Source organism: Lycium ferocissimum, chromosome 4 (assembly GCF_029784015.1).
Source record: "Lycium ferocissimum isolate CSIRO_LF1 chromosome 4, AGI_CSIRO_Lferr_CH_V1, whole genome shotgun sequence".
NCBI classification, from domain to species: Eukaryota; Viridiplantae; Streptophyta; class Magnoliopsida; order Solanales; family Solanaceae; genus Lycium; species Lycium ferocissimum.
Genome location: NC_081345.1, coordinates 47,023,224 through 47,039,809, shown reverse-complemented (window position 1 = coordinate 47,039,809; position 16,586 = coordinate 47,023,224). Strand labels below are relative to the sequence as shown.

At 34.4% G+C, this 16,586-nt stretch overlaps 1 protein-coding gene and 1 pseudogene across 2 annotated transcripts; both read right to left on the bottom strand.

The window, feature by feature from the left end:
* Positions 1–726: 726 nt before the first annotated feature.
* LOC132053355 (ADP,ATP carrier protein 1, mitochondrial-like) lies at positions 727–5,226 on the bottom strand. 2 transcript variants are annotated; one of them, XM_059445343.1, is made up of 4 exons: positions 5,104–5,226; positions 2,910–3,393; positions 1,853–2,224; positions 727–1,310 (listed from the first exon to the last, which is right to left on the bottom strand). In XM_059445343.1, the coding sequence occupies exons 2-4, from the start codon at positions 3,369–3,371 to the stop codon at positions 1,011–1,013; spliced, it is 1,134 nt and encodes a 377-aa protein (XP_059301326.1). In that variant the 5' UTR covers positions 3,372–3,393; positions 5,104–5,226; the 3' UTR covers positions 727–1,010. The 2 variants fall into 2 exon arrangements, with proteins under 2 accessions (XP_059301326.1, XP_059301325.1); XM_059445342.1 differs by lacking the exon at positions 5,104–5,226 and adding an exon at positions 4,548–4,703.
* Positions 5,227–7,922: 2,696 nt separating this feature from the next.
* On the bottom strand, positions 7,923–15,068 carry LOC132053352 (protein TPX2-like; annotated as a pseudogene).
* Between the last annotated feature and the right edge of the window lie 1,518 nt (positions 15,069–16,586).

The following is a 16,586-nucleotide window of genomic DNA, read 5'->3' as shown; positions in this document are numbered from 1 at the left end:
CAGGAGTGCTCCCTCTTTCCCGAGCTTATACTTTTGGTATATATATATGCTCGTTCGTTGCTTTTGTATATATTGTTCATGGGTACGGGCGGGGCCCCCGTTCCGCCATATGATTCGTTTGTCCGTTTAGAGGTTCCGTGGACATGCTGGGTCGTGCCTACTCGCTCGCTGTGTTTGCATACGTTGTGTTTGGGCTTATCCCATTACGCGCGCCGGTCCGCATACGTATATACGATGTTCCCCATATCCCGTGTGGGCCTTCGTTGGTATTTTCGCGCGTTGTGGTTATTTTTGGAGGCCGGTGAAACAAAGGAAACTTCCACAAATTTTTCTCGAAATTATCTAACTTTGAAACACCGCCTTGTCGGCTTTTGTGATATTCTTGATGCGTTTGATATAATTCGATAGAATTGATGGCTACAGATAGGTGTAACGGGTGCACCAGCACCACCGCCACGGGTCGGTCAGACAATCACCCTCATTTGGGTCTTCTTAATGTTCATCAGTACAAGGGAAAACATCGACCTAATCATGTTTGTAGAACATTTGTCCCCTCAGCTACGTGGAGAAATCATAACCTCAGATCATGAATTCACAGATCCTAATCTCAGCCGTTTGATTGAGGCCAGCCGGACAACATATGAAGCTGATAGGAACCTTCCAGCATGTGAAGGAATATAAGTTTGTTATTTTGATTAACTAGGCGCACAAATCATAGACAGACCGAGCAATTTACTTCTCATTTATTTTTTGCATAGAATACATGTATATAGAAGTTTACTGTTCGAGAAATACAAGCAGAAAATTTCCCAAATCAATATCTTTCTTTCACGTATCCTATATAAACTTACAAGTGAGATCTCTAACCAGAAACCACTGAGGATTTCCAGAGTCTATATCCCCAATAACATTGTTCGCGAAAATTATTCAAAAGCCAAACTCGGACAACAAAAATAATATAGAGTACAACCTTAACGATCATCTTCGTCATCATCACACGATCTACTTTATTAACTGCCACCACCAGATCCATATTTCTTTCCAAAGACAATGAGCTGCAGTTTATCGTACCCAGCTAGCACACCGGCACCAGCAACAGCACGTAGAATATTAGCTCCAGCACCTTTGAAAAGTGACTTGATGCCTTCTCTCTTTATTATCTGAGAAAATGCATCTAATGAGCCCTTGTACTTGACTGCTTCTCCTGAAGTCATCATCATTCTTCTACGTACTGTATCAATCGGGTAAGACGCTAATCCAGCACCAATAGTGATACCCCATCCGAGCAAAAAACTCGCAAAGAAACTATCCTGTGGATGCCAAAAATTAACAATGGCATTATCAGCCACCAATTGTTTGGATTCAAATACTAATCACACGTGATTCATACATATGCATCTAAAGAGTTAGTTCTATAATTTCTAGATATGCATGATAAATCTTGAGTGGGTGGTTGAAAGCAACTTCAAAATTAATGTCGCACCCGTGTCGGATCTTCCAAGAAGAATCTAACACGCACCGATCAACATTTTGAAGAGTCCGAGCAACATATTTTGTAAGTGCATTGGAAGGCGGACGAATCCAGCATATTGAGTAATCCACTACTAAAAAAGCAAGAATTAACAAAGACAAATTCTGTAGCTAAACAATGAAATCCATCGCTAATCCCATGACGACGAATTACCAAAAAAAATTGTTAGCTACGAGTAACTTAGCACTGGATTAGCGACGAAGTTCGTAGCTAATTCCAGTTTTTTTTTTTTTTTTTTTTTTTGGGTGGTGGCAAAGGAGCATCGATTTAGGACTTCATGAAATAAAAAGTACATAGATGCAGAGGTCAGGTTCTCCATACCTGCAAGTTCCCAATTAGAACCACAGGTTTAAGCGAATCGTATATTCCAAAGTACAAACCACGATAAACAACTATTCCCACACACGAGATGGTGAAGCCACGGTAAAGACCAGGAATACCATCGGATTTGATGGTTTTCCGGTAAACATCGAGCAAACCATTAAACTGCCTCTCACCACCCTGTTTCGCAGCCTTCGCATCATTAGCGAGCCGTGTTCTGGCATAATCCAGCGAGTACACGAACAAAAGGGATGACGCACCAGCAGCACCACCAGATGCCAAGTTTCCTCCAAACCACTTCCAGTAGCCATCCCTGTCTTTCTTGAAATTAAACAGACTCTTAAAGTAGTCTTTAAAAGCAAAATTTAAGGCCTGCAAAAACTAATCTTCGGTATTAACAGTAAAGGACGCAAAATGATATATAGTTATTACAAACACAATACCTTTATCAACTCAAAACTACTGATGCAACTCTAGTCCCTTCTTTTCCATTTCCCATCTCTAGAAAGAAACAGTTTTCTTTTGAGAAAAACACAGTAAATAGAACAACATCGAAATGCAACTAACAAATTATGGTGAAACCTATTCAGACGTTTGATGGGGAATGCATCAGATATTCTGTGTTGTTGGTAGCATGAAATTTTAGCCATTTCCTTCATTTTTGCAGGGTATAGTACCGTAATTGGCTAAGAAGAAATCAAAAGCATACCTAGGGTCCAACCAATTGGGAGAGAATCAGTAGATTCCTTTTCGTTGTAGTGCACAGATTTAATTACGGATCAACCAACAGAAAGTACATCATGAAGTGTGTGACCATTTCATCTAAAAGCTTAAGCTGTTAGAGAAAGTACTCTTTTATTTACTTAATTATATGGCCAACAGGTAACATCAAATTTTAGCCAATTCCTTTATATATGCTAGGTATAGTACCCTCAAATTTGTCTAAGAAAAAATCAAAACAAAGTATTATGAGGAAAAGTTACAGTAACACTCGAATTCAATTATGATAGAAAAATTTAATTATGGATCAACCAACAGAAGGTAAGCGTCAGTTAACCTGAGTTGGGAAATATCTGATGACATTAGCAGTATTGCCTCTCCAAAGAGAAAGGACACCTTCATCCTTGATAGTTCTTGTAAAGCAGTCAGTAATCCCTTTGTACGGTTCGGAAAGTCTACCGGATTTGATCATCTCATCCTGATTCTGAATCAAAAGCTTGACTCTCAACGGAGCAGCAGCCGTCTTAGATACAGCAGCAGAAACCCCTCCCATGAGAAAATCCACAAAAAAACTTGTCGTTTTCTTCTCCAACGGAGCCTGTATAAGAACAGGAGCACGCAATGGATCGAAATGCAGGATAGTAGCTCGGCGAGTCGTCATAAAAGGACTCTTTATAATCTCATTGACATAAGCACCAGCCATACTGCGTGAACCCGTATGCTTAGAATGTGCACCGAACAGCCATGAGTGCTCGTGTATTTTCCGAAATACTGACTGATGTTGTGATCCACCCGCCATGTTTTGAGATCAATGTAGAGACCTGTAAAGAAGATTAACAAATATTACGGCATCTCCCAAGAGCACAAACAAGAGATTAAGAACTTCCAATGAACCAAAACAATGTTAGTTTTAGTTCAAGTAGTGAGAAATAAAGTTGCTGTTTTATTCAAACGAGTTTAACTTCTATGCACTGAGTGTGTAAAAGATGTCTACACAATCGAATGCAGACGGATCCAAGATTTAAGTTTATGCTTTACGTCGCCTTTTAAGTTAAGATACAATAGTAATTGAGTTCACAGTAAATATACTGATATCTAATGCATTTCTTAATATATATACAGTGGGCAAAAGCTACTGTTTCCATGAACCCATATGTTGTACTCTAAAGCCGCCTTTGCAATTAGTTAATCAAAAGGTAACGGCAGGTAGTTACTACATGGTAATGGTGTAAAAAGTTTATTACGCTGCCAATGTAAATAACTTAAAACACGAACACAAACAGCATCTAGTTGTATGGGATTCGGTCCTTGTGAAAGCTGCTTGATATTAGCAATTTCCTAAAAAAGAGGCAATCCAGTAGTTCACAAACATCTTTCTAACAGTTGATATGAATAGGTTGTTACTATAAAAGAACTATCACCCATAAGAAATTAAAAATAAAAAGCGAAAAGGAATGAATTATTTTAATATTTTCTTGAAGCAAATCAGTAGTTGCTAATACTTCTTTTATTCCAACTTTCTTGAAATTATTCTTCCATTATTTAAATTTTATTTCCAAAAGACTAGTAACAATAAATTTTAGTCATGTACTTCCAACTCTTTCATTCTTTTCTTTGAACAGAGAAACTATAAACCTCAACAATAACAACTAACAACTCGCGTTAAGACCGAAGGCGAAGCTAGAATTTTGAGTTTATGGATTCTAAATTCTAATAAATTATTTTAATTAACTTTTAACACAAATACATTGTTTGTGACAAAACAACTGAGTTTAGCCAACCTGTAAGAAGAACTGTAGCTCTTCAGCTAAGAAGACAACAATAAAATGAACTGAAGTTGATAATCTTGATTTTAAAAAAAAAAAAAACTTGCAAACAGAGTGATCACTAACAAAAACTAAGCAAGCAAAGTTGATATACATAAATAACATTCAGTAAGGGTGTTTGTGTGTGTGGAGAAATAGAGAGAACTAACCTTATGAGAAAGTTGGCTACTAAATTTTGAGGAGAAGAGAACAGAGTATTTGAGAATAGAGTAGAGAAAATGGGAAAAAGAAAAGGTTGAAAAAAAAAAAAAATTCTAGAGGGTGCTAGGTGGAAGACTTTTCTTTATTGACAACTTTGACCCTAGTTTCTCCTCAAAAACTTGCCTTTTTCTACTCGAAAAATTAGCATTATATATATACAAGATTAAAAATTACTTTATATATATATATATATATATATATATATATATAGACTAGTGTATATATATAGTAGATGTTAAACGTTAAATTTCTTTGTGTCATATTTTTTAACCCCCTAATGAAAATTTTGATTCCGACACCAAATTAAAAATTATATATATGACAACCTCATGAACCATATAAACTTCACAATCAATGATCAAATGAAGATGAATGAAGTTGACAAGCAAAAAAACCATGATCACTATTATGCACTAACAAAAACCAAGCAATTTGCATAGTTGATACACATAAATTACACATAGTAAAGGTGTTTGTGTGTGTAGAGAGATAGAAAGAACTGACCTTATGAGAAAGTTGGCTACAAAATTTTGAGGAGGACAACACAGCATTTGAGAAAATGGGAAAAATAAAAGGAAAAAACAAAAGAAGAGTTTTCTAGAGTGTGCTAGGTGGAAGAGTTTTGTTTATTCACAAAGTTGACACTAATTTCTTTACGAAAACTTGTCTAACTGTTATTGGCAGGATTCATCGAGGAGCTAGAGAGTTCTTTATTGACTGATCAACACTTATTCACTACTTTCTTTTTGCAATTTTATTTTTGTGGCACTTTTATTATTTGTAGAGTTAAAAAGTTTTTTTTTTCTTTTCTTTTTTTCCCTTGTCCGGACTCTGCTAATGAGGACGTTTTGTGCATTGGACTGTCTTTTTTTTTTTTTTTTTACTTTGAAAAGGTTTTTTGTTACTATATTTTTATTAAAATATTTTAAATTATTAAGTAACTATTACTCTGCCTTATGATATTTTTAAATATGAAAATTTTGTTTTTATCACATAAAATGGAAGCAGCGGAAAACTGAAAACTCATTTATTTTGGATTAGTTTTGTTGATGGGTTTCATTGAACTTTTTTTTTTTTTTTTTTTTCCTAAAAGAAAGCAAAGTAGGTCCACTGATTCAAACGTAGGCTCCATGTCAGATTTTCGGTGCCAGAAAGTGGTTTTTCCGGTTGGAGTTCTTTCAGGAGACACGGTTTAAAATAAGTGACTTCGTTAATATAAAAATAAGATTAAGTGACTTGACCATGCATTTCACCAATTGATTGACCATTTGAGAAATTTACTCAGTTAAACACGTGTATATGTTAAACTGGAGAAGATTAAAAATCCTGAACTGAATCATGAGCTTGGTTGCGTATTGTTTAAGTTGGTTCACATTTGTAGTTGTAGTTTGTTAAGCGCAAAGCTAGCTTTCAGTACTTGTTATACAATCCAGACTAGTGTGGATTCTATTGAAGACAAGATATACCAAGCAATACTTGGAGTCCGGAGCCAAAAGGGTATAAAAATACACGGTATAAACCAAAATGCCAAAAAATTTACATACTCAAAAGGGGTATAACGTGGATCGCCGCGTTATCCCAATTTTTTTAATTGTCGGACCATTGAAGTCAGAAAAAAAAAAAAAAAAACAATTTTTTAATAAAACGTGAATCCTCCACGTTTTACAAATTATATTGTAAAACGTGGAGGGATCCACGCTTTGCAAACATAATTTGTAAAACGTGGATCCTCCACGTTTTACAAACATAACTTTTTTTCGCACGGTTTAGGGTTTAATTTGTAAGGCGTTGCCTCTATTTAAATCATATTCGGCTATGTTTTTAATAAAAAAAATTTATTGATTTTTTTAATTTTTAAAGCATATAGTTAATTTTAGTGAATAACTCAAATAAATATTTTAATACGTACAATAATTAAATATGTGTTATATATACTTAAACGAAATAAAAAATAAAATATAAGTTAAATAAACGTCACACATTAACTTATTAATAAATGTTAAATTACATGATAAATTATTAAACGGCACAAGACATGTTTTATTTTTTAAGATTTTGATTTAAACGTATTTATTTTTTAATCAAGACATAACTTTATTTTGAATATAAATCAAGTCTAAAAAATATAAGGTGAAAACTAAGTTGTAAAGTGGTCAAACTTTAGATGGTCATAACTTTCGGACGACATCCGTTTTTTGAACTTGCGTATTTTTCGAGATCTATGCGGACAAACTATTTACAAGGCGGTTTGGCCGAGCCGATTTTTAAAAAACACCTTTTATCCCATTCATTTCAATTTTCCCAAATTGGCTCCGAAATTTTAGGTTTTTAGTTACTTATAAGATGATGATATGCACAGATTTCAATGTAAAAATCCGGGGTAATATAGCCGTGAATGTCAATTTCACTACGATTTTAATTTTTGAAAATAAAGCCGACTAATTTTCTCGACATATAAAGTTGACTAAAAATAACCTTCATTCAAACACTAAGTTTTTTTCAAACAAATTTAATTATTGAAATTAACTATATGCTTTAAAAATGGAAAGCAATAATTTTTTTTTATTAAAAAAAAAACGCGTAAAACGGATGTCCGAGCGCAAAGTTATGACCATCTAAAGTTTGAATTTTACAACTAGTTTTTCACCTTATATTTTTTAGACTTAGATTTATATTCAAAATAAAGTTATGTCTTGATTAAAAAATAACACGTTTAAATCAAAATCTTAAAAAATAAAACATGTCTTGTGCCGTTTAATAGTTATCATGTAATTTAACATTTATTAATAAGTTAATGTGTGACGTTTATTTAACTTATATATTTTATTTTTTATTTCGTTTCATATATAACACATATTTAATTATTGCATGTGTTAAAATATTTATTTGAGTTATTCACTAAAATTAACTATATGCTTTAAAAATTAAAAAAATCAATAAATTTTTTTTTATTAAAAACATAGCCGAATATGATTTAAATAGAGGCAACGTCTTACAAATTAAACCCTAAACCGTGCGGGAAAAAGAGGTTATGTTTGTAAAACGGATCCCTCCACGTTTTACAAATTATGTTTGCAAAAACGTGGATCCCTCCACGTTTTACAAATATAATTTGTAAAACGTGGAGGGTTTTATTAAAAAATTGTTTTTTTTTTTTTTTTTTCAATGGTCCGACAATTAAAAATTGCAAGCATAACGTGGGGTGATCCACGTTATACCCTTTTGGCATGTAAATTTTTAGCCACTTTTTGGTTTATCCGTATTTTTATCTTTTTGAGTTTCTCGACCCTGGGAATACTTGAATATATATACGTGAAAGAATATTGGAGATGCAATATCTTAGCTCCGATTTTACACAAGTTTTACAGACATTTTATAAATACAACAATGAGCTAATTTGGAGTAAAACAAACTTTAATTTGGAGTGGCTGGAAAGCAAAGCAGTAACCTCTCTCTATGGAATTCAAGGCTTCTTGAACAACTAATTAGCTCTCCGATTTTTGAATTGATCGCGCTGGTACTATCACCTCATTTGGGAGGCAGCACTAGAAACCGGCGCATAGGGGCATGCCGTTGCCCTCCTTTCTTTTCTTTTAACAATCTGTAGCTTTGGTGATTTTGGTTTCGTCACTTGTCTGGAAGACCTGTGATTGTGCGCGAAGGATTTAGAAGAAGTGCAAGAATGTAGAGAAAAACAGGAACAGAAAAAATACTTTTGAGAGAGAAAATAAGCAGAAAACTCCCAACTTCCTTTACATACTTTTGAGGTAGGAAAGGATGATCAAATTTAGGCACAGGTCTTGCATGGGGCACCAAAGTTCTCCGCAATTGTTTCCGTGCCTTCTCTTCTTCCATCTATCCATAAATGAAATACAAATTAATCCGATATCATCACAAGATTACATTAAACAACACAAAATTGTACATATCAACTATAAGCGTAAAGCGTTGGTGGAGCCAGAGATTTTATTAAGGGATTCAACTTTTATTAAAAAAATAGGTTATATCAAGCTTTCAAGGGGATTCACCCTTACATTTATCATGCGCTTTTTTATTTTTGGCTTATAATATGCATGTATAATAAGTAAATATTTTTGAGCAAAGTATCATATGAAATTATGAATCCCTTGATTGAATGTGAGCTCGCCAAAGTTATTACACATATGTATATCAACATCATATACGTCATGTCAATGCCAAAACTACGATGCCATGCTCGTTTTACATAAATCATGTATTTAAAGGCATGTTCTCATATCTCAATAATATCATGTTATAGTAATTAAAGAGTATAACATTGCTGGGTAGGACGAAGGAGCTAGTCTCAAAACATGGCATTTTAACTCAAATTATCATACAGGTTAGTACACAGTTTTTTTCCTTTATTAAGCACTAGTCAATCAGCAATTTTGGGAAAAATTCATCATTGACGTCTAGTACAGTGGCACCGCAACATATACACGTTCAAGTATGTATGCAAGTTCAAATGATGCTTTATAGTAAAACCAAGCAATCAGGAGGTTTCAAACTTTCACAAGCAACCTTGACGTAAATGAAATAAGAATAATCCAATATCATCACAAGATTACATTAAATAACATAAAATCAAGTTGCATACCATTCTTGCAGATTCTGCCTCCTCTCTATACCTCTTATGCATCATTCTTGTCCTTAACCTGCACAACAAACTTATGACCTGAGCATCGGATGCATAGGACGAAAAAAATCTAATACATGCTTTTAGAGGGAAACAAAAGTTACCTTCTTAGCAAACTCCAGCTCTATCAAGAGAACGGTGATTGACACGCAATTTAAAGTGCTGAACTTCAGTGAGGGTTTACGTACTTTCTCAGGAACTGGAATTGGGTCCCTGCATTAATGTTGAAAAAGTATAAGCCATCTTTTTCTAACCTGAAAAAACGACAATGTATGGAAAGCTTATTCTTTTATATCCTACTCCAGTCAAGATAGGTTGAGCTTTAAAAGTCCTCATCTTTGCTTCTTCCTCCTCCATTCGTCGCCTTTCTTTGCTGCCTCCCGTCTGCTCGTGCTTAACAAGACTTTCCAATTGGAAAGGTTCTGGTCTTGTGCACTGCTTTTGGTTCTGGTTTGGTGGAATCTGGCATAAGAAAAAACAAGGTAATGACGAACGTAAGAACATGATTATGGAAAGGATGGATGTTAGAGTAGATATAAGAGAAAAAGATTGGTTAGGACTTGCATACCACTGGATAATCAGTGGTATATGGATATGGAGTTGCTTTAACGAATTCTGGACCTCTCCTCCTCGATTTGTTTATGTAAGTTCATTGAACAATTTCCTCTCTTTCTCCGTCCTCGTTCCTGAACTCCAATGGAAGGCCAAGCTATGAGGAACTATTTTTACTTAGCTAAAAAACAGAAAAAAAAGAACATAAAGAACCATACCTCTGTGGAGAGGGGAAGGGATCTGGAATAGTATTTCTAGGAATTCTCTTGTCATTTTTGAGGTTCAGAACCAAGGAAAGCTGGACAAATAGGGAAAGATACAATGAGAAGAAAGCGATGGTAGGATGTCAAGATGATAGCGAGTAAGAAAGATGAATTATAATAGGACATAAGAAAGATGAATTATAATAGGACCTTGTCAAATGACAGATCAGCTACATTAGCTGGAGGTGGAATCCGTTCATCAGTGGCAAAATGAAATTCTTGAGGCACTGTCACCTGCCTCTTCGTGTTGCAGAACATCCCCAAATCTCCTTTACTTTCAAAAATCTACAATTTGAAGAGGAAAGTCAGCAACAAAGGAAAAACTAGAGAGCAAAGAGTTTGCCAATACAAGTCAAACCTCTCTATAACTATAGCGAAATATGTTATAGAAACATATAATATAACTTTACATGAAAGATCGGTTCCACATAAGTATGGTTGTTACAGTGAAATGTTTATTATAAGGGATGACCGTTATAGAGAGAAGTGCATTTTGTATAAATGATCACAAAATCTAGAAAGGCAGTAGGTGTCTGTGGTTACCTTCTTATTCAAAGGCCTTGCCTTAAATTTGGGAACCTTTTGAGTTCTTCCTTGCCATTTCTTTGGAGCTTCTAATCCTTGGAGGTGTGCTCTTAGTGATGTTTTAAAGAACAGGTGATTTTGGAGCTGTAAGATGGACGGGTTCCATTGATGACTCTGCGATGAATGAGTTTGTTATATTCAGTAATTATATTAAGTGAATTTGTTTTTATGCTGAGTGATTACAGGAAGCACTCCTTGTACCTGAGTAGATTCTATCGATGCAACTGTTGATGTTTTCCGCATTTTGATTAACAAATTGCCATAGTTTGCAAATTAAATTCCTGCAGAAATAAAGATAAAAATTTATTTCGAATTTACACAAAAAATTACAACTTTGACAATCTATACTATACCTTGAATTCTGGAAGTTGAGGTGTACTCTTCGGTAATGCTGGTAGAGTTGGAATTTCCAATATCTGTTGCCAAAATATTGAAGACAGTTTTGGAAGGTAAGATCAAAAGACACTATTAAGGGCACGTTTGGACATGATTTCTTTTTTCCTTTTTTCCTAAAAATATCTTCAAACCATTGTTTAGTTACACATTAGAATGATTATGACCAGTTTTTCAAGTGAAATTTTTTTTCTGACTTACAAAACCAACATTTTTTCAAGTGAAAAGCATGTCCAAAGACAACTTCAACTTCCAAAACCGTTCTTCAACTTCAAATACTACTTTTTAAAATTAGCACTCAATTCATGTCCAAACGCCTACTAAAAATCACGAAAGGAGGGAACACGTCTAATAACATGAGGTACCTTTTTTTTTGTTTAACGGGCGAGCCTTTAAACTTGGGAATTTGGGCCATCATCTCTTCCTCTAGCTCAGCTGAACTCTTCACTCTTGTTGGACGAACACGTTGAGCTGTTACAAATTCCGGTTCTTTAGGCCTGGTCAATATAAGCTGCTTCTGCTTCCTCTGCATCAGTCCAGCTGGATCATCCTGGGTAATTAAAAATACTTTAGAAGAAATGTAAAGGGAAAAAGCTAGTTAATATTAAGTAAGACTCCATTGATTTATTTACATGTGAAGTAGAACTGCTCATGCGAGACAGCGACATCTCCCTCGTGCTAGATTGGAACTTTTTCATCATTTCTGCTATTGAAACGAAGGGGGCAACTGGTTCCCGAACATACATCTTAAGAGTAGAAATAATGTTAAGTTAGACTCACAAACATCCAAATTTGCATATATTCCAAAATGCAATAAAAGGAAAATGTTGTCATTAAAAACCTTTCTGTCCAGTTTATGAGTTTTTGCAGTCGAAGCGAATAACGTGGAACTGCTGCTAGCAACCCTGACTTTTGCTTTGTGTGGAAGATTCTCGGGTTTGATGTTAAGAATCTGAAAGAAGAAGAACAATCAGATAAAAAGTGAGATATTATGCATGTCCGGAATAAGATATGAAAGATAAAATCCACCTGTCTGGATTTTCCGCCTTCAAGTTTCTGTCTTTTTATAGCTTGGTTTTCTTGAGCAAGATTATGCGTTCCAACAGCACTTTTCGCGATTGGTTGCCTATGCATCAACAACAATTCATTCTTTCTATCAGAAAAAAACATATTTGGAATGACCAAACAAAAAAGATCAGTGCTGAGAAGATAAAACTGTTAACTTACTTTCGCACTAGCTGGATTACTACTCTTCTTCAATAGTGACTGTTGCAGGTGAGCTTTCGACTTTAATGCTGAAGGGTTTCTAAGAAGGCTAGCAATCTTTTTAGCAGTCTGTCGCTTCTTGGAATCAGTCTTTTGATCACTGTTCTGAGATATCGTTGGTGGTGCAGGGTGCTAACTTCTGTCACAAAAAGTTTGTATTTAAATGCATTAAGGACTGAACGGGTTAGGGGACTTAGTTGCAAGTGACAAAGCCAAATGATAGTGCCTTAAGTATAACCGACCTTCTACATTTGACTGCTGCTGAACAGATACTAAATTAGGAAGACTGCTACCAGATTCTTCAGTAATCTCATTTGGTGTTACCTCTTCCTTAATTCCAGAAGAAACAAGCTCAGCTACAGGTTCCTCAATAATCTCATTTGGCGTTACCTCTTCCTTATTTCCAGAAGAAACAAACTCAGCTGCAGGTTCCTCAATAATCTCATTTGGCGTTACCTCTTCCTTACTTCCAGAAGAAACAAGCTCAGCTGCAGGTTCCTCAATAATCTCATTTGGGATTACCTCTTCCTTATTTACGGAAGACGTGAGCTCAGCTGCAGGTTCTTCAACCCCATTTGGCCTTACTTCTTCCTTATTTCCAGAAGAAGAGGGCTCAGCTTAGAGCCTGTTTAGATATGAACAATCAGTATATTAAGAAGAGGAGGAACTTGATGTAAATGAAAGAACTATGAACTCCCGTCAATCTAACTAAAAGTTTGTTGCAATATAAATCGGTAGACCTTGCATTATCCTGCAACTCCTCGTCTTTGGTAAAATCACATAGGCTCTCAAGTTGAATCATCCTACCACTCTTGATTCTTTGCATAAAAGCTGCAAAAGACAACACATGAATAACCAATCAACATTCCGTCTGTCACCTGTTGCAAAGGACAATTACAATCCATATTGACTGTGTATTGAATGATACAAGAAATTTTAACAGTTCTACCGAATAGTGACAGTGCCTATGGACCACCTAAATATCAATGGCCATGCCTTTGAACTGAAAGGAAATTATCTAACAGATTACTAAATTGTGTTGCTACTCTCTCTTTCATCTCTGGTTGCATATCTATGGTCTCAAATTAGTAAACTTCTCTTCATATTTACAAGAGTTCACAAATCCCATACAAGTACCATCTCTTCCCCTTCTCCCTAAGGCTAAACAATGGAAAGAAAGTCTCAAGTTTTAGCATAAAGCCCTGCATAAGCCAACACAGAATAATAACCAAATATCAACCTCACATTGCAATCAGGGGCGGAGCCTAAGTGGTTCGGCAGAACCTTGTATTTGTGTTAAAAGAATCATTTAATAGGTAAAAGTGTTATCTAGAACCCATAAACTAAGTAACTTGGTTCCGTCTCTGATTGCAATTAATACACTTTTTAGAATAGCACTCAACATCATTACAGAAACCCCTGCAATTGCAGTGGACACAATTACCAATCTACATTATTCTTATAGAAAGTAAATTAAACATTTTCACAGGATATAGTGACAATCCCTTGAAAAGAAACAAAATATCCCAAAAAAAAAAAAAAAAAAAAAAAACATGCAACTAAGTTGTCTTACACTCTCCATCATCTTGATCTTTGGTTCATAATTGAGGCCTTAATTAGTATATTAATTTTTTAACTCATATTTACATAGAGAATCGATTACAGGTTTACGTGAACCCAGTAACTTTTACCCAAATCTTGTATATATTAAGAAACCTACTAAATATCTATAAACGTTTAATTGTGAACACTATTACTACTGTAATATCAACTTGGAGATCGCCAGGTGAATCCTCATAAACTTCAATCCTGGATCCGCCTTTGTTACAAAAGCATGTCCAAACCCAATTTCTACTACACCCTGTCTAAATTCCTCTGTGTATCATTCAAAATTATTACCCTAAATTTTGAAATTCAGTAAAGCTGGCGCATTTTACAGGAAATGATACAGGTATGAAAGGTAAAAAAAAAAAAAAAAAAAAAAAAAAAAGAGTCATCTTTTTTAAGTTTTGAAGTAACTATGATCAGAACAGAGACAAAGTTAACTCAAAAATCTGCAGTAAACTAACTACCAAACCCTTAAAAAAAAAAAAGTGAAACCCAAAAAATCACAATGGTAAAAAATTAATACTCCCTCTGTCTCAATTTAAGTGTCTTATTTTTGTTTTTTGTTTGTCCCAAAAAGAGGGCATCTATATATAATTCGTAAGTTGAGAATTCAAACATCCTACAAAAACAATAAGATTGAACATTTTAGTACATTCTTTAATTCAGGATTACAAGATTCAAAAGTTTCTTTTTATTCCTTAAACAAGGCTTCAACAAAACTAAGACACTTAAATGAGTAATCGATTGAAAGCAGCAAAGGAAATGAAATTAAAAGTATAGACATACGAGAAGGTGCATAGCTGATTGTATTATCGAACCAAAGCTCAGCGTTATATATCCTCCTCAGTCTCTCCATTAATAAAATCGTAGAATCTTGGCGCTGAGAACTCATAATCCTCATCCATTACACGCGTGTTTAAATCTGTCATTTTCTTCCAGTTTTAACAACGTTGGTGCACGAAAATTGTGTGAATTTTTTTCCTGGATTTGATTGATCTCTGTGAAAGAGATTTTTTTTTGCTGTTTTTTGTTGTGTGTTGATGGAAGAAAAGAGTTGAAATGTGGGATTTACGTAGTGATTTGAGTCTAACGGTCTAATTTTTTTGAAAAAGGAGGAGCTTATGTGACTTTTCAAGAATGGGCACTTTGTATAACGGCTATATAAACGACCATTAAAGTAGAAAGCAATAATGTCCTAATAATATAATAATAAGGTTGATAGCACTTTTGGTTTTTCAATTACTGGTAAATTGTAATTTGATCCTTGTGATATCCGATTAAGCACATTTAGAGCCTGTTTGGATGGGCTTATGCCTATAAGTTTTTGCGCTAAAAAAATAAGTTGGGGTAGCCTAACTTATTTTTTTTCGCTTATGTTCATTTGCTAGATAAGCCTAAACTAAATGCCTAATTATTTTTTTGAGCTTATTTTTAAGACAAACGATTTTGTTCTTAGCCACCAAACACTCAAAAAAAATAAAACAAATTTTTTTATAAGCAACTTATAAGCCAATCCAAACGGGCTCTTAATCTTGAATTATTTGAAATATTTTCTTTTTGATTCTTTTGCTTATGAGTATTCACAATATTACACATAATCATTAGTGGTTCCATCACCTAATTACTCATGTGTTATTTTAAAGTTGTATTGTTACTCCATATTTGACGATAATATAGTTCTTAAAGTAGTTCAAATACAATATACTTCGTACATTTAAGGGACTAAAAACACGCATTTTATTAATTGAAAGGTTAAATGCGTTTTCATTATATATCACAAGGATCAAAATCGAATATACTTATAATTTAGGGACCAAAAAATAAAGCACCGCATATATTTGACTATTTATACAACTATATTACCATCAAACATGAAGTAACAATACAAATTTAACATCACATAGCAATTAAATGGTAGAACAATTAATAATTATGGATAAAAATGCATAATTCTCAATTAATTGAAGGTTAATGTGGTTAATCATATATTAAAGGCACTCAAATCAAAATTTATGAATAGGGAATGTATACTATATGTTTGTTATTAGACTTCATAAAATTGAAAGGATGTCGAGGATTTGAGGTAAAGACAATGGATAATAATGTCAAGCGAGTCTTAGAGAAAATACATCATTATCCTCCTTAACTCTGTGGGGGTCCTCTTATCCTCCTGAACCTATTCAAACTAAAATAAATCGGTCCTTCCGACCCAGTTTGGCACCTGCTTATAGGTCAAGGATAATAAGTTTATTTTTTGTTTGTTTAAAAAATCTTAGATTACATTTGGGTTTTCTGAGAATTTGGAGATGGGGTGGGTGGGGTTTGAAAACTTGATTTTTTTTTTTTTCCTGTGATTTTGCTGATGGGCAGTTCGCAATATGCAAATTGTTTGGTGGGTCATTTAAATTTTGAAGTTCCATTGCTAAATTCCTTTATGGGTCTACTGAAAATTGGGAAAAAGGTTAATAGTTATCGGATAAAAGATATTTGGGTGTAAAAATCCAACTCGTATTAAACAGGTCCAAAAAGATGGAATATAATTATTTTTATTAGAGGTGGCACACACGCGCTACCCTTGACCTATAAGGAGGTGCCAAAGTTGGTCGGAAGGGCCGATTTATTTTAGTTTGAACAGGTTCAGGAATATAAGAGGACCGCACAAA